The 18,551-nt window shown below is 36.8% G+C and overlaps 1 protein-coding gene across 2 annotated transcripts; it reads right to left on the minus strand.

Annotated features, from left to right (window-relative positions):
- Window positions 1-714: 714 nt before the first annotated feature.
- On the minus strand, window positions 715-18,393 carry LOC149731489 (alpha-catulin-like). Of its 2 annotated transcripts, XM_089884610.1 has the most exons (20): window positions 17,609-18,392; window positions 12,401-12,490; window positions 12,044-12,155; window positions 11,104-11,246; window positions 10,521-10,617; window positions 8,191-8,378; window positions 7,835-7,954; window positions 7,553-7,642; window positions 7,239-7,399; window positions 6,870-6,948; window positions 6,375-6,488; window positions 5,777-5,896; window positions 5,090-5,158; window positions 4,360-4,548; window positions 3,741-3,842; window positions 3,186-3,380; window positions 2,646-2,804; window positions 2,112-2,255; window positions 1,442-1,654; window positions 715-1,282 (listed from the first exon to the last, which is right to left on the minus strand). In XM_089884610.1, the coding sequence occupies exons 1-20, from the start codon at window positions 17,756-17,758 to the stop codon at window positions 842-844; spliced, it is 2,976 nt and encodes a 991-aa protein (XP_089740736.1). In that variant the 5' UTR covers window positions 17,759-18,392; the 3' UTR covers window positions 715-841. The 2 variants fall into 2 exon arrangements, with proteins under 2 accessions (XP_089740736.1, XP_089740737.1); XM_089884611.1 differs by lacking the exon at window positions 1,442-1,654 and having other exon boundaries at window positions 17,609-18,393.
- Window positions 18,394-18,551: the final 158 nt, after the last annotated feature.

Here is an 18,551-nt window from a genome sequence, read left to right on the forward strand (position 1 = left end):
TGATGGATCCCCATTACAGATACAGAATATAGTAACACACTTGTACTGAAATTTCAAAGAATTTCTATCTGATAATTTTTACTAATTTACGGAATATACTAGAGGTATATGAAAGATTCAGTTTTAATAAAGTTCAAGCAAAAAAAGTTGCTTTTATAACAACTCTTAAAGGCGAGCCAATGGAATCTTACGTATTTTCGGTTCCGTTTCCCAACATACCATAACGTTGTTGCCTCATTAAATAAGGCTTAATCTTGGATGTTATTTGTAATTACTGTATAGTATTTTTACCAGCGGACACATAAGCCGCCAGGAGTTTAAAGCTATTTAGATTATTCATTACAATTTAATATTCTTACATTTTTTACTTATTTCATCCCTGCTGTATATATATATGTTAATCGCTGGCTGAAGCTGGTGCCGGTGCATGGTGGTTAGCGCGCCTGCCAATGGCCCAGATGTGCGAGTCTTGATGCTAATACAAAAACGAGCATGTGTGTCCTGGAACAATACACTTAACAATAACCTAGCGTGGTCCCTAATGGGCTGTCTAAACTCATATTCGTACTTTAAATAATCTCACACAAAATTACTTATATATGTGATAACTCAAAGCGGGTACGGATGTATACACTAAAAATTCCCTACTAAAATTAGTGTCCTTGCCTAGCCAACACGCGGGGATGAAGAATTCATTCTATGCTAGCGAATGAGTATCGGTGTGACTTCAACTTTTACTATAAAAAATACAGCATTAAGACGAATAGAAAACATCAATATTACAACCAAAGGACGTTTGTGGAAGTTCAGAATGCGATAAATTGACAACGAAACAACAGGATCATTTCGAAGACTTGATCGAAAGGTGTTTGAGAGAAGGTGCACGAAAAGGAATTCCGCATGCGTTAAATTTCTTGTGATGCTTTTGGGTCAGTGCCCGTTCTTTAGCTGCTCCCCTTGTAGGAATAGATTCTGCACTGCCATAATGTGATGCGCTTTCCATTGATTTTGTGCATTTATCATCGCTGACAATGTTCACAGTGATGGTTGATTCACTTGCAACCATGTCTTTTTTTACATCACAATTACTGTTGTTGTTATTGTTGTTGTTGTTGTTGTTGTTGCTGCTGTACCGACCAAAACTAGACTTGCGAGATATAGTGCTGGCTCTTCCTGATTCAGCGACTGAATAACCGCTTGATTTACGGTGACGGGGAGTCAAAGATTTTGATCTCTGCTTCGTACGTCGTGTAGCGTCGCGTGAGTTCGTTGACAGTCCTCTCTGCAGATGATTAAAATTTCAAATCCATTTGTAACAAGGTTATAGCAAAATAAAAATATGAACTTAATCGATTTTAATCTCGGAAATCGAATTAAGTAACTTCCGTAAATAATTAATTATCCAAATATAATCCACTTTTCAATCCCCGCACCCACGCACCTTTATCGATATCGAATGTAGCAGAACTGAAAGCTTTGAAACTAGCTCCAATGTAGCTCTGACGTCTCGTAACGTCATCATTACTTTGCTAAATACGGAAGATTTTCCGTGTGCGGCTGTTTTCGCAGTTGCACTTAATCTCTGACAAGTGTTTGGGAGTTGTGCGCATGCGGATAGAACATCACTGCGCAGATACGAGCCGCCAGTACGGTACTGAAACCAAAACAGTAGTATACTATGCAGTAAGATAGGATATACCGTTAGAAAAAATATATATAGTAGGGTGGGGAAAGATAGGACACATTTTCATTGTATTTTTCGTCCAATTTGGTAGTAAACAAAGAACACTTAAAGGATTATAAAACCAAATATCCTCGCGACTCCCATAGACCGCTGTTAATTGTTTAAAAAACGATCAGGGTTTTTTAATATTATGTGGTAAAGGTGTCCCATTTTCCCCACCCTACTAAAACCAAAATTTCCCTATTGTGTTTTGAACAATTAACAACACTCTTTAAAAGTCGTGAGCTACAGGTTCATGCATTTCTTTGAATGTTCTTTGTTTGTTATCAAACGGGACGATAGAAAAATGAAAACATGTCTCATCTCCCCCCCCCCACCAAATATAGTATGCATCGTTTACATAAACACACACTGAAATGTACCATACCTCTTCCATATAAGATTCTGCTATTGTCCCACACCTTGAGGCGTACGACGAAGTCTCGATAGCCGTGTTAAAGAAATCAGCTGTTGTATGGAGAGGAGGTTCACCACGAGTAAAGAGGTAAATATGTTTAGAGGAGCTAGCGACCTAAAAGAAATCCTAAATTAAGTTTTTTGAACCGAAGATCTATTTTTATTATCACTGTTTAAAGGTATTAGGCCGTGCTTAATAAAAATAATAATAGTAAAAATAACTAAATAAGTATTGTACAAAATTTCTAAATATGATTGAGTCTCAAAATGTACAGCCCAAGCGTTTTAACCAAATAATAACATGTAATACAGTTACATTCTTCTATTTAAACCCTGTTTAATTTTTTCTACTTTTATAGACTTTATATTGGTTAAAGATCTACTGCACTTGCAAACGTAAATTTTAAGGCCATTACGAAAAAGACAAAAAAGTTGGACTCATTTAAAAAAACAACAACATAAAATAGCTGTTAAAAAATATAACCATTCGTTCTCTTATATTTACCGATTCAAAGTTTTCAATGAGAGCGACCGATGCGCCTTCCACGTCTCTCCAGTGTTGGCATTCCACATAACATTGTGCAGAGAGAAGTTTAATTTCCAACCCAAGGCGTGCCGCTACAGTTTGTTCCGATGTATCCAACCGTTGATAAATGTTTCCGCTCTAAAAAAATGCATAATTATTATTTAGAAATGACGGTGTTCTATTTTAAGTTTTTTTACAAGAGTCGCGGTTACATCAAATCATAAAGACGCAAGCAATGTGATGTAACTTATTCACGCGTCGCGGGAAAACTACAGTTCTGCTTCATACACCTCGTGCCCGTTTACGAGCTACTTAGTAAATGTAACTGTGTGGGTGATTATTTTGTTCCGTTTGCAGGGGATCGTTTTGTTTGTGGGTTACTATTTTGTTCTGTGCTGATAATCTGGACAACCCATCAGTAGCTGCCCGCTACCACTGTTCCACAGGGCCAAACAATTTTTTAAAGATTTTTATGCAGTTTACCGGTCAATACACTTTACCCATAGCTGCATGACCTACCCTTGCAATGGTATCATGTACAGGAGACGGTGATTTTCCCCCGCTTGCCTTTCGCGCCACGGAAGACAAATTTGTTTGCATCGAGGATATCTCGCTAGAGGCGACAGAGTGCCACTGTCCAATAAGTGCAGTAAAGTTCTCCACGGCCACAGGGCTACCGTTTAATGACTGAGCCAAAGACACCGACCGTACAACCTGTGATGGGAATTGTTTAGTATGGTGGGGGAGACGGGACACCTTTAGCACCTAATATCGAAATATCCTGATCGTTTTTAAACGGTCCATATGGGAGTCGAGAGGATACGGTTTTATAATTCTTTGAAAGTTCTTTGTTTACTACTAAATGATAAGAGAAAATAGAATAAAAATGGGTCCTATCTTTCCCACCCAACTATATATTGCAGCTTTATAAAGTAATGTGCTCTTAAAAAGCATAGAATTAAACTGAAATAATTAAATAAGGGTGCATTCTATGTCACTTGTATAGTTTGGCATGAACACTAATGGGTTTCATATTCAATATTTTATTTACACAGAACTTATTCAGCAACTTACCTGCTGTGTTAGTCCTTCAATGAATTCACAGACGTGTTTAATGGAGACTATGTGACTCGGATCAACATAGCATTGCTGAGCCAACCGACAAGCTTCTTGTATCTGCGCAAAGTTGGTTTTAAAAAATGCATATGAAAATGCATATAATAGTAGTATGGAGTAAAACAGAATACCGTTATCACTTGAACCCTATATTTCCTGATCCTATTTTGATCAATTAACAATGCAATTTCAGAGTCGTGAGAATATGGGTGTATAATTCTGTAGATATTTTTTTGCTACCAAATGGGACGAAAATGAAACACGTCCCATTATGCCCCGCCCTGCTATACATATAATGGTGTACAGTGTAATATAGTGGCCACTTTATAATTCGGGTTACTGGTTTGAAACAAAACTCATTTGAAAAAATAATATGCTGACTTACTGCATGCTGATGAGGAATAGCTGATTAAAAGTTAATCTGGGTGGTGGCAGTTGTATTACTTTTTAAATAAGCAGAGAAACCCTATATGCCGTTACGCAAAGTTCAATTTTAAGTGGACAGTGACGTGAATTATATTCGATCTAATTACAATCGATTGCTAAAACAAACCGAAACGACCCGAGGGGAACTTACCTGTTTCGAGAACTCAGTAAGAGCGGCTACCGCTTTCGTCGTGTCGTTGGCAATGTTTAGACTAAGACATTTAGAGAGTTCGGTAAGATTCTCAATCAGAGCCTCGACGTTAAAAGTTCGTCGGTACAAACCAGTAGAAGACAAGTCGTTAGATATCCCGACGATGCGTGCAACTGCTGCGTTGCAAACCTAAGAATAGGAAGATACTAAATTTTTTACTGGTTAATGACATTTATTTACATCGGGCTTGTGTGCCTTTTTAATAAAATGACAGAATTTAAACAAAACGCAAGTGTATTAACGGTGGTGTATAGAATACATAAATGTATATAACGCTGTTAGATAAGATGGAATACTTTTAACACATAAATCCCAGATTTCCTAATCCTGTTTTTAACAATTAACAACGCTCTTTTAGAGCCTTAAAGGTACAGTTGTATATTTATTTAATTGTTTTTTGTTTAAAATTGAATGTATCGAAAAAGGAAAACAAAAACCTTGGCCATCTTACTCCAACCTATTTAATCTTATTAAGAGTATACGGAACGTCAGTGTACAAGTTTCTGCTTGTCGGTCAATGGCTACTATAGTAAACTCTATACAGATATTACGAGAGGTTTAGACACACCAAGTGTATTTGGTTTATTAGAATATTTATCTATACTTTGTAACTAGTTAGAGGGCGTGTGAAAATATTATGTTTACGTCTGATGTTTAAAACATAACTTACAGAAAGTTTCATATTTTCAATTGCTTCTTCTACACTTGTTGAATGCATTTTAGCGTCGCTCGAACTAAGCTGAAATAAAATACAACACTTCAGGTCTTAATCCTAAAACTATATTGCATCTGCTGGCCTTAAGGGGGGTACACGCAAAGGTCATGCAATGTTAAAATATTTGGCAGATAACGGACTGCATTAAATTTACGAGTGTAATTAAAGCGACCGCCAGCAGCGATGGTCGCGTAATCTTTACAAATGAGACCTTATATATCAATAAATTATATAGTTTTGACCAGCAAAATATTTATTGGAAATCGTATAAGATGTGGCTGAAAAACGGATTCAGTATGTGTAAATGTACATATTCGTATTCGAACTTAAAACAAGTAATTGTACTGTTTCAAACTTAAAATTATTACTAGTTCGGTTGGGAAATTTTCAAAAACATGTAGTGTAAACAATTAGAAACTTTTTTTATTAATACTTTTATGTTATATTGCAGAAAACAAGTAATTGTACCGTTTCATTTGTACCAAGTAATTGTAAACTAATAAAAAAAAAAACAATTGTACCAAGTAATTGTAAACTAATAAAAATTACTACTAATACGATTTGTAAATTTGAAAAAATGTAAGATCCGAGCCAGACCGAATAAACGCATATGCATTAAACCTATCATGCAGAATTATATACCTTCTGGTTTAGGAATGGTCCCAGTGACTTTCTTAATTCTAAGTCACGCCGTAAGATATCTGAACGTTGTTCATGCCCGCAGAAAGGAGAATCAGTGAATTCTAATGCGCGTTCCATAATCTAAGCAAATAAAAAAAGCAATCAAATTCGATGGTCACTATATGCTGTAGAAAACGTATAACATGGTACTGTAGGGGTATAAGATAGAACACCTTTAGCACATAATATTCAAATATCCTGATCGTGTTTTAAACAATTAAACAATAGTTTATAGAAGTCGGGGGGACACGGTATTATATTTCTTTAAGCGTTATTTGTTTGCTACCTAATGGGTCGAGAAAACAGAACGAAAAGGTGTCCATATTCCCCCACTCTAGTATACATTTAAATACGTTCTTTAATTTACCGTAATTTAAACCACATAATTCTTTAGATATAGTGCCAATAAACGCATTAAAGAATAGTACTGTACTTATACACTTCTATAGTTAAGATCATTTGTCATCGTAGTAATGCTATAATAAAACAAAGTCGTACAAATTTACGTCTTTATGCTAGACGAGACATAGCATACGGTAAGCGCAATTCCATTACACACCTGTTTTGATATTCTTTCTATCCGAGAACCAAATGACGAGGAATGACGTAATGAACCGGTGACGTCATTGTAGCTTGGAAGAGAAGCAGAGTTGTGGCAGCTTGAGACTGTCAGCTGTAATAAATATTAAAACACATCAATTTTAGAAGGCGAGCGCTCTAATATTAAGTCGTAGTGTATACAGTTCAAGCACATAGGTTATGTATAAAAGTGCCGGAGTGTTATATAGGGAATTACCAAAGAAAAACGTGTAAAGGTATAGGTGCTCAAATATAATTTAAGATCCCATCAAAGTATTAAAAAAAGGAAAAACAAACCGGTAAAACAAAAAAAAAAATCGACCGTGCGACATATATCCAAGCTGTTTAGTTTTGGAAACTTGTTGGTACCTTTAGATCCCATTTTAGCATCCCTGTTCATATACAAATTTTCATTTTTTGGTATGCCTCTTTAAGATTGTTTAAGTACAAAATAAAGCAAAACTATTGTGGTTACCTTTAGGTTGTCTAAAAGCGAGAATGCGCTGATGTATTTCGTGTCGTCGTTCTTCTTAACTTTTTCAGTTAAACAGATACTGCAAACATAAGTACAATGTTAAATATTAAACTTGTCTATAATACTGGATTTTAACAAGGGCCGAAAAAAATAACTTGATATAGTAGGGTGGAGTAAGATAGAACAAGTTTTCATTCTGTTAATTTTTTTTGTCCTATTTTGTGAAAACAAAGAATATTACAGAACTGTATAACCGTAGGCCTGCGAGTCTAAAAGAGCGTTGTTTATTGTTCACAACACGATATTAAATATGAAATTTAGGAGCCAACAATATCCCATCCTACCCCACAGACTATACAAACATTTCACCTCGAAATCCCGTCGTCTAAGCTCCCACTCGCGCTTAGGGATTTAGATTCCCGGCAAGTTTCCAATGACTTTGCCATTCTAGCAAGAACCGACCTCATGTTAGTAAAGCAATTATCTCTGAAGGCGCGAGCGAGATTTGAGCTTGGATGTCGGAAATACACCTGAGACAAAATGCCTTTGTTTACACTTGTGGTCTGTTCATGTATTTAATACAAAATCCTTTTTTTATATTCGTGATTTTACGACTATTTTTTGCCTTTTATTCTGTTTGTGTATGAACTTTGTACACATAAATGTTATTTAAGGTAATTTACTTTTGAAGAAGTAAGAAGCACCGCCGTCCCTTTTTCCAGTTCAAACCTCGTTGCTGATATATACGCCCTTGCAACATCGCTTTTAAGATCCTATAGGTAAAAATGTATTAGAAATATCATATAGTAGGCTGGGAGAAAATGGGACACCTTTAGCACATAATATCAAAATATCCTGATCGGGTTTTTAAGAATTAAAAACAGCGTATGGGAGTAAGGCGACCTATCTTCCCCCACCCTACTATATCACAAAATATCAAACGCTAAGTCATATTTGTCCTATACCTTCTGCCTTGCACCAGTATAATGGGCCAAGTTGATCATACGTCGCCCAAACTCAGTAAACTCTCTCATAAACTCATGAAAGTTTTGACAGCTTTCCAAACGTGTAAGACCTTCGACCACCTGAAAAAAATCAACATTATATTGTAGTGGGGTATGATGGGATACCGTTATATAACTTAAAACCCAAGTTTCGGGATCGTGTTTTTAACAATTAAGTCGCTGGACTACGGTTATATAATTCTATTATTCTTTGTTTACTACCGAATGGAACGACAAAAAAGAAAAACGGAATCCCATCTTACCCCAACCTATATATGTATTGAAAAATGATTCCTAGGCCGGTGTATATGGCTTACCATTTCATTGGCGTGCGTGACCTCAGACACCGCTGCTTGGTCGGCCAACATTAGTATTTGTATCACTGACGTCACAGTATCCCATGATGACGTCACCAACTGCGTTTTTCGCATGTCGTCATCACTGAAAGAGTCAGCCAAGGTAGTCCTGCCGCGGTTTTCCGTTTTTATTGCTTGCTGCTGGTGACCTGTAATTGGCAGAGGAGAAAATAAATAAACAGTTTGATTGGGCGACATCCGTTTGAAAATCGAAAGTTCAAATCCGCAGCGTCAATTATTCATGAAAAAGTCGCCTACATGCGACTTAAATGGGCGAAAAATTTACTTCGGTATGCAGCGGCTTTGTATATATAGACACACATGTTACTGAAACTTTTATAAAGGTCTATAAACTGTAAAAACTCGAGTATTACTTTTAAAGAACCAATTAATGTGTGTTACCAAGACACAAAACTATATACAAACAGAAAACTATTTATTTGAACTTATGTTAAAACGGTGGGAAAGACTTAAAAAGATTGTTGTTAATTGTTTAAAACACGATTATGAAATATGGGTTTTAGGTGCTAAAGGGATCCCATCTTACCCCACACATGGCCTACTCAATACACGGCCTAGGAATACACCGAAACTGCTCAGAAAATAGGAGGCCTATTGACGCGAATAATGCCCATTATAATACATTGTTACGTCACGGTTTTATGAATGGATTTTGCTGTCTGGCTGTAGTTTTTGCATCAAATAACAGTTTATTTACCATTCCCGGTTAAATTACCTTATTTTTCGGGTTATTTTGTCAACATCTTATATTTTTTATAAATGTTTAAGCATGACTGAACAGATAGGAGTTACTTTTAACCACGTGTGGCATACAAGTAAGTTTTACCGACAGTTTAGTTTGGCTCAGTCGCTGAGTGAAAATAGTATTTGGCTTAAAACAGAAGTTTTTTAAGACAGCCTATGCATATCTAGCAAAACAACACCGCAGTAACAACAAGTAAGTTAATTGATATGTCCGTTGTGGACTTTTAAAACCGGTCCTTAAAAACAATATAGGATATTGGATAAACACAAGCATTAGCCTTTTGTCTCAAGGTGCTTATGCCTTGATCTGTCCTGCTGCTCATAACCCATTTTCTACTCGAGGTTTTTTTTGTTAAAGCAGGACAGAGGCTCTTCCTTAAGGTCAAAAAATGGGTCATACAGCACATTATAAATTAAGACTGTATAATACAAACAAACTCACGATAGCCTCCCTTCGTACTTAGGTGTTGTGTCTAACTTTAGACCTTTGTCGTTGTTTAAATTTGACTAGTCTTCCTTCCTGAAGATCTTCTTGCCACTTCTTCATGATCATAACATGCACAGATGGTATCCTTATCCAAATATTTTTATCCAACTACGGTACACCTATTGACCATGCTTAAATAGCTTGCTTAATAATTCTGGTGGCTTACAATTCAATCTAAATAAAATTATAAAGGTGTGCTGCATTATAAAACTTGCCAAATGCCTGTCTACTAAATTAAATATAATCAAAACGTAGGTTTTCTGTGTTGGTAAACTAAATCAGATTGCTCGTCTCTCTGTATGCTTAATAAACTGATATTTATATACTAATAAACCTTTTGCGCTGCTTTATATGTCTGGTATGATTTTAACTAAACAAGAAAATATCCCGGCGACACGTTCTGTGATAAACTGTAAGTTAAAACAACCTAGAACTGGTATTGAACCTACCAACAACTGCAAACTGCATTCAAAATGAAGGAAATCCATTCATAAAACCGTGACGTAACAATGTATTATAATGGGCATTATTCGCGTCAATAGGCCTCTTATTTTCTGACCAGTTTCGGTGTATTCCTAGGCCGTGTATTGAGTAGGCCATGCCCCACAGTACCATTCATCTTAATTTGAAGTCTAATATATATATAGAATGTGCGTTGTCTCCCGCCTTGTGCGTTATTATGACCAGACAGGCTTTATTATGACCAACCTGACCAAAGACTGCACTTGCAAAATAAATAATTAATTCCTGGTCCGTACACAATAACCGCACAAGATTAAACATTCCGATCCCGGTTGAAAAAAGGAAAACCAGCTGTCAGATTGGAATATTTTGGAAAGAATGTCTATATTACGCCCTACTTAAGGTAAACCGCAAAACTATCAATAGTATACGCATATACAGTATTTGTCAAATCAATATATTGACAGAAATATTAAATAAGTAAATGCGACAATTTTGGAGCATTTGGTCAATTGCTGTTACCCCAGAATCCCTATTGATATGTCGTTATTGCGATTTAATATTTGGGGTAAATTACCTTGTAGTTTTGAACTGTTGCTTGATGATTTTAGAATTCCATGCGGTCGAGTCCCTTCTTTTCTTTCACTTTCACTCCCAATGCTTAAATTTAAACTCTATGAGAAAAATAATTAGAATATATATAAAAATTCATGATAAGGAATAAACAATTACAAAATCGATGTTAAAAAGTATATCTCTGGTGTCCTGGTAAAATAGAACTAGAAATACATACATTAGTGTGGGAAAGATGGGACGGACACCTTTATTTCGTTTCATTTTATTGTTCCATTCCGTAGTAAACAAAGAACATTCAAAGAATTATAAACCGTATCCACACGTCTCCCATAGAGCGTTGTTAATTGTTTAAATCACGGTACTTGGATTTTACGTACTAAAGGTGTCCCATCTCAACCCACAGTAGTATACAATATTAAGAAGGAATGACGAATTAAAAAGTAATGAATGAATGAATGAATGTAAATTAATTTATCCTCGCGTGGCCGGAAACGACAGTCGTTAAACGGGTGTTATGTTTCATACACCTCGTACCAGCTTACGAGTTATCAAGTAAGTTACTATGATTACTATGATCATAATACCTCTTCGTCTAAATCTTCGTCCACTCCACTATCTACACCGTTCTGGCTCCCACTACCACTGGTGCTGGGACTGATACCCGATAAATGAGATCCGCTGTGGCTTGTAGTTGGTTGCTGGGTTAGGACCCTACAGAACGACTCGCCTTCAAAAAAAGGAACATTAAGAATACAGTTTATTTTGTTGTTTATGCTGTTTATTTTAATTTTCATTTTTGTGGAACTAGTAAATTGGTAATTTGTAGTTATATTATAGTTGTTATTCATGCGTATTATAGAGGTATTTCTGGTTGCTGAATCTTAGGTCCCACGGCATGTTTGTCACGCTGTATAGGACCTCACCCATATGGAATAAAATATGTTTACACGAAATTGAATTGTTCTAATTTTAGTATGTGATAAGCAACCAGCAACGGTAAGCAACGAAAATGTTTACACCATATATTACATGACTTATATATAGAATTCGCTGATTAGTGTCGTATTGGTCATTTGGACGTTTCAGACCCGAATGACCAATGCGTCTCCAATGTAATAAAGCGATGAAATATTAATGCGAGCGGAATATTTTGAAACAGATAGCCTCGGTGGCATCAAATCTCCCTGATAGATTTATCGAATACTGGCATGGGGTATGTAATATTGAAGTCAAGCTTTTGTGTAGTAAGCATAGGGAGTTATACTGTGGGGTAAGACGGGATACTGTTAGTACCTGAATTCCATATTTCTTAGTTCTGTTTTTAACAATTTACAGCGCTCTTTTAGAGTCGGGAGAATATTCAACTCTATAAATCAGTAAATATCATTTGTTTAGTACTACACGGGAACATGAAGATAGTTAAAACACATGTCCCATCTTACCCCACCCTACTATACTATGGAAACGGTCATAACCGTTTGTTACACCGAAACGTATAGTGCGAATCTAGAGGTTTTACTTCACCTGCTTTCACTGCGTCGTGGCAGGCTGCAATTAAAGCTGAATTTAGATCCTGGTTTTCAGGAGCAGCTGCTTTTCCAGCTTGAACGAATGTTGTTACTGCTTTTGAAACAACCTAAAAATGCATAGAACTTTATAAAAGTTACTGTAAAAACGATTGAAAAGAGAAATTTAAAGTCAATTTTGGGCATAATGTAATGGATTGTAAACTAGGTGACGCAACTTTAAGAATATGAGTTTTTATGACGTCAACTTTACTGACGTCATTTTTGACGCCATTCAATCATCACATATATAAACAGAAACAGGATAATGTCATCAGCAGTTCTGGATTAGGTGCTAAGGCTCTTTCCGGCTTACGTGTATGGTTTGATCCGTGGAGACAGCTTTAACCGGTGACGTCAGCAAGGATGACGACGTGGAGCCTCTGTGACGTAACAGTGCGACGATCTGAAGAAAATTTATTGATTTAATTGACGTACCATCTACCATGTAAACAACGCACGCGTCTTTATTTTCTATAAAAAATATAACGCAAGCGCCGCTAAATCGATGCATCCCTAGATCCCGTTTTCATCGATTTCCGTAGTCTTACGTCTTCCCCAAACACGGGTTGCCTTTACTTACGTACTCAACGTAACATACATAGTACTGTGGGGAAAGATGGGCCACCGTTAGCACGTATTAACCAAATATCCTGGTCATGTTTTAAACACTAACAATGGGAGTCGTGAGGATATAGTTTTATAACTGTTTGAATGTCCTTTGTTTACCACTAAATTGGGACGAGAAAATAGGGTTAAAAGGTGTCCCACATTCCCCACCCTACTGTATTACTTTTTTAATATAGCAACAATACATAATGGCAATTATTAATATTGTATTAAGCCGTTTCAATTAGCCTTTTTTGTAAAGCTTAACTGCGTTCTGCATTAAACAGCTTTGGATTGAGTATCACATGTCCAGTAATGGTCCGATATTACGTCGACGTCATGTAGTTACGAGAAAGCTTGATTGGAATTAAACAAGGCAAGCCAACCAAGCGGTCGGGATTTTGGGTTAATGTTAATTAGTGGCAAACCGCCCCTGCTTAATCCACCGACTTGGAATAACTAAAGATTAGTTAGCGTAATCTTGTTTCAATCGACTATTCTGTCTATTAGGGATTGTACACAGTATACAGTGATCATTTTATATCAGAGTGGAGGGATGGGACAGTATTTTATTCTACTTTCGCGTCCCATTTGGTAGTAAACAATAACAATTTTAATAATTATAAAACCGTTTCCTCACGACTTCCATAGACCGTTGTTAATTGTTTAAAATACGATCAGGTTTTTTGGATATTATGCATCAAAGGCGTCAGGTTTTCCCCACCCTACTATATATTTATAAATACAATACCCCAATGTTTAGAGGAATTTTTAACCTCGCAAATAATCAGCCTTTCGTATTTAGCAAAGGTAAACCACACGTTAAATCATGTGAAACGCCACGTCAATTCGGTGTAACGTAACAGTGGAATCTGCAACCACTGTCGTAATCAAAGAGCTTTTCCGTGGGTTTTAAATCTGATAGGTTTACTCGTAGTATAAAAATCGATGAAACATGATACACAGGACCCGACACTGATTAGACTATCTACTGAACATGTGTGGCCAGTGTGGCATGATTGAAAACGACCATCTGACCTGGTCAGGAATCGATTCGGACCTAATTGTGAAACGAGATTGTCCGTTTCGAGACACTTTTGAGCACAAAGTGCAACCAGCACCGGGCACAAATGAACAGATAAACATATCCCAATGGAATATAAATCACCATTTGCGTTTTGCATTTTTTTATATGCATTTTGTTTACGTGTTTATAAACAGTGTAAAAACACAAATAGTGTAAAAAAGACGGATTTCTATTATTTTACCTTACTTTTCGCAGTGACGAAAGTACATGCGCTGTTAGATCTATATTAACGTTAATGTGTATGTTCCCATGGTCTACCAAATGTACATCGACAAAACATGCATATTATTCACAAAAAAAAACACGATATAAAGACAGAAAATTATAATTTTTTTTGTCTTATATTCCATTTACGGAAAAATCAATTTGTTGTTAAGTGAACGAATACGGATTGCGGTTTCGGGTAAAAGAAACCACAAATATCAGAACTGCCAGTTTAGGATAGCTTCCTGTCAGCGCGGAACGCATGTATGAATTATTGAAAGCATCATCTTGCGTCAAATTTAAAACAGATTTTCAACATACAGTTCCTATAGTTCTAGATAAATTTCAATTTTGGACCACCTAATTTCAAAGTTCTTAGTATTTGTGTCATTTAGAATCTATGTAGTACAGCGGGGTACGTAGGAAGGGATAGTTCGCACAATAATTCCATATTTTCTAATCGTATAGTAGGATGGGGGAAGATGGGACACCTTTTCATTCTATTTTCTCGTACATTTTTGTAGTAAACAAAGAAAATTCAAAGAATTATAAAACCTTGTCTTTGCGACTTTCATAGACCGTTGTTAAGTGTTTAAAATACGGCCAGGATATTTATATATTTTGTGTGAAAGGTGTCCCATCTTCCCCCACCCCAATAAATATTAAACAATTAACAACGCTATTTTACTTTTAGAGCTGCCTATAGCTACGGTTATAAATTTCTGTAAATATTTTTTTGTTTGCTTTCAAATGGGACGAAACAAAATCAAAACAAGTCTCAACTTACCCCATCCTACTATATATTCGATATTGCTGCGTTTTTATTCTCGTTGGTCGATAGAGGAAATCACTTCCGCAATATTTCACTTATAAGTGGATTATGTTAGGAAGCTGCGTGGGTTATTTAGGAGAAACGCTCATTTGGTTTGCATCAACGTGCACTGTTTGAATATTACGACACGGTAACCATGTAATTACTGTAGTTCTGTGGTGGTTACTATATTTAACACAATCAGGCTTTGTTGTTTTGTATGGTAACAAATATATAGTAGGGTGGGGGAAAATGGGATGTGTTTTTAACCTTTTTTCTCGTCCCGTTTATTAGTAAACAATGAATATTTTATTTATACAGAATTTAATAACCGTAGCTCCGCGACTGTAAAGCTGTTAATATTCAAAACACGATCAGGAAATATGAGACAAAGTACTATATGCTAAAATATGTTGAGTACGAAAATATGTTAACACGAATATAATGAGGGCCTTATTCTTTTACAGTACACTGAACTCGCAACGCAAAGTTATCGCGGTTATAAACAAACATTATATAGGTACTTCGCAATTATGGAACAGTTGCCACCGGCGAATAAGAAAAGTCTGCTGTGTAAGTAGCGTGTAATAGTGATAAGGCTACCTCTCTGTAGCGTCTATGGTTGGGTAAAACCGCACAGTATCAAAAGCGGCGAAATAGAGATAAGCTTTATTAGCGGTTTTTGCTTTTGGGTGCTGGGCTTCGCGGGACGGAATCTGATAAGCTTCCTCTGTCGGCGCCATTTGCAATCAAAATCGAGTGGATGAAGCGCTGATTAATCGACGGGATGTGTTCACATTTGATTTGAAACGTTAATGCATCGATTCTATAATATGTTCTAAACGGTGATAATTATATTGTTGTGGTGAACCATCACTACAAAGACTTTAATATATTTTTTCGAAATAACTAGTTTATAGGATTTTTCTTTTTCTTGTTTTATATTGGAATTCTGGTCTAACAGCCTTTATACTCTTTATTATTGGAAATTCCTTCAGAGATAAGATATCAGTAGGACCGAATCTTCCACGGAATCTACCACTAAAACGCACTTTATGCAGGGTATACACTTTCCCCATAAAAACCATAAGAGCCGATAACCTATATCATGGGTATAGTCAGTAATAGCCCTATTTTTGTAAAACTGGGCTACAATTTCAAATTGTAAGTAAAATGTTCAAAACGAAGAAAATACACTATAATATAGTATAGGTTGGCGGAGGATGGGAGACCTTTTTACTCTATAGACCAGTGGTTCCCAACTCGTTTTTAAGGCGACCCATTTTAAAAATAAATTCAGTTCGGTAAAATCTTGCGACCCAAGCATATTGTCGTAAAATTTTAAAAGCCATACAAGATTGCATTGCAAACGGGTAATCCTTTAGCTGGTGGTCAGTGACAATTTTGGTTTCTAAATGTCTTATAGACCTTACTGATACCCACTGTTTAATTATTTTTGCAAAAAATTCGGGTGTTCGTGTCTAAAATTAACTTTAAAAATGCGCGAAAACATGCTTCGTCACCGGAATTTGCCTGACCTGCGTAAGGTTAACGCTTTATTACGTCACATTAGCGGTATGTTACGTCACAATAGTGATATATTACGTACGTTACAGTACGTTATAATCCTGTTTTCGCAGTGTTTTATGTTAGTTAAAGCCCTGCTTAATCCAGCCCTAACTCTTAACCCCTAACTCTCAACCACTAACTCCTAACAAGCAGCACTGCAAAAGCATTAACTTTTTCAGAAAATAATATGTTTATCAAATCACTAATGAGCTATAGCTGTGCTCGCTGGCTATCGGGGAGTTTTGGCGTTGCTTTACGCGCGTACAAAGCAGTTTTTGCAAACATTTGTATACTTTACTTAAAAAGCAAATATCCAAACTGTTTTCAAGCACCTGCAGGCTAAATAATCAAGGGGACAATCGCTATTATGACGCAAACAATCAACGTGTGAATTGCTATTATGTCGTAATTAATTGCCAGGTCAAACAATCGCTATTATGATGCAATGAATCCACGTGTGAATCCCTCCTATTACGTAATAAACATGCTGCTTGGTTGAGGAAAACATCGTAAATATGAATCAGTTCTACTTCTGTAACATTTTTAGGTTGTTCACCACCGCCTGTTGCAATGTTTAATAGGCAAGTTACATTTAATTTAAACGCAACTATGACAAACTGACAAAACCAAACGACCCAAAAAAATTATCAGGCGACCCAACTTTGGGTCGCGCCCCACGTGTTGGGAACCACGGCTATAGACAGTTGAGAATTGTTTAAAACACAATTAGGATGTTTGTATAATATGTTCTAAAGGTGTCTCGTCTTTCCCTACCCTACTATATGGCAATGCACGAACAGGTGGAAAACAAATACAACGGTTAAAAACAACATAGCGTTTATAATTAAGATACATGTAGCATATTTTCCAGAGTAAACGGGTTCATTCTACATATCGAGCGTTTGCATTGAACCGTGTGCTATACCGACTGAGCAATTATTTTAAATGCTGACCGTTTCTAGTTATTATAAAAACATAACATTACCTATGTGCGCAGCCTTTAAGAATTTTACAAATATATGCACACGATAAGGCGACAGGTGCATTTTTTAATCAGCACGGCCCCGCAGCTGGTGTCGTGGCAACGAAAGTATTTTTACCGAGCTGTGAAGTAAACTTATACGCGGGACGTAACTCACGTACGGAACGGGCAAAACAAACACAGTAAGTGGTTTTAAATCGTTCGACCTTTGTAACGAATCAACGGTGACCGCAGTTATCTGAGGTTAGGTAAACGAACTCACCTGTTGTACCAGCGGTCGGAGGTTACTCTCCATAGATTTTGTAGGTAAGTCGTCCAAACAGTTCGACAGATCGTTGAGTATTTTTTCGTTTGCCATTTCCCGCTTTCTCCGCGCACCTCCGACGTGTACGTCACGCCACATACTTGCCATTGCTAATTCCACGGGACAGTTCTGGTCGATCTCTATATTTGTACAGAACCCCGATTCAATGCCGAGCGTAACCAGGATTAGGCTGTGCAATGTTTGCTAAACTACGCTGCGAGAACATTCATCACTTGAATATTAACATTAACCCGGTTGCCTGGAGCTCGGGGCGCATAAACAACTGACAAAACGAATAACCTAAACAGACACCTCAACCTTCATTTCTCTCTTAAAGCCTGGCTGACGACTGTCTAAGGATTATATATTGCTCAGAATCGATTGCTGTTGGTATCAATCCGCAGCGAAAAGATGAGTGCCGTCTGGTAGGCAGGAAACGGCATCTGCATTGAATTTTACTGCCACACTTTTCGCTGCGGGTGCAATCCAATTACGCTCTAATTGCCTCGTTCTTTCAGCACCGCTTTGATTGTTTTGTTATCGCTAAAATACGACTTCCGTGTTGATTGCATCTCAGAAAAAAATACCGATGTTGCTCAATTAGTAGTAATGCCTAACTCTGTAACCTGAATGTTGCTGTATGGGGCTGAAATCTGACGCACACTAATATACGAGCATTGCCTGCATAGCTGAATGTGCCATGCATCACCCGTATACCTCAGAAAAAGCAGCTTGACTGCGTCCGATCGGAATGTCAATCAGACCGATCGATCTCAAACCACTTTCTTTTCCCATCTCTCTCGCATTATGCTGTTCTTTCCTCACTCTCTCATAATTTAAGTCTCCGTATTTTGATAACAAAATTGTGCGTTAATTACTAATTAGCTTTAAAACGTCACTG

The sequence above is a fragment of the Ciona robusta genome, chromosome 9, assembly GCF_009617815.1.
Source record: "Ciona robusta chromosome 9, ASM961781v2".
NCBI lineage: Eukaryota > Metazoa > Chordata > Ascidiacea > Phlebobranchia > Cionidae > Ciona > Ciona robusta.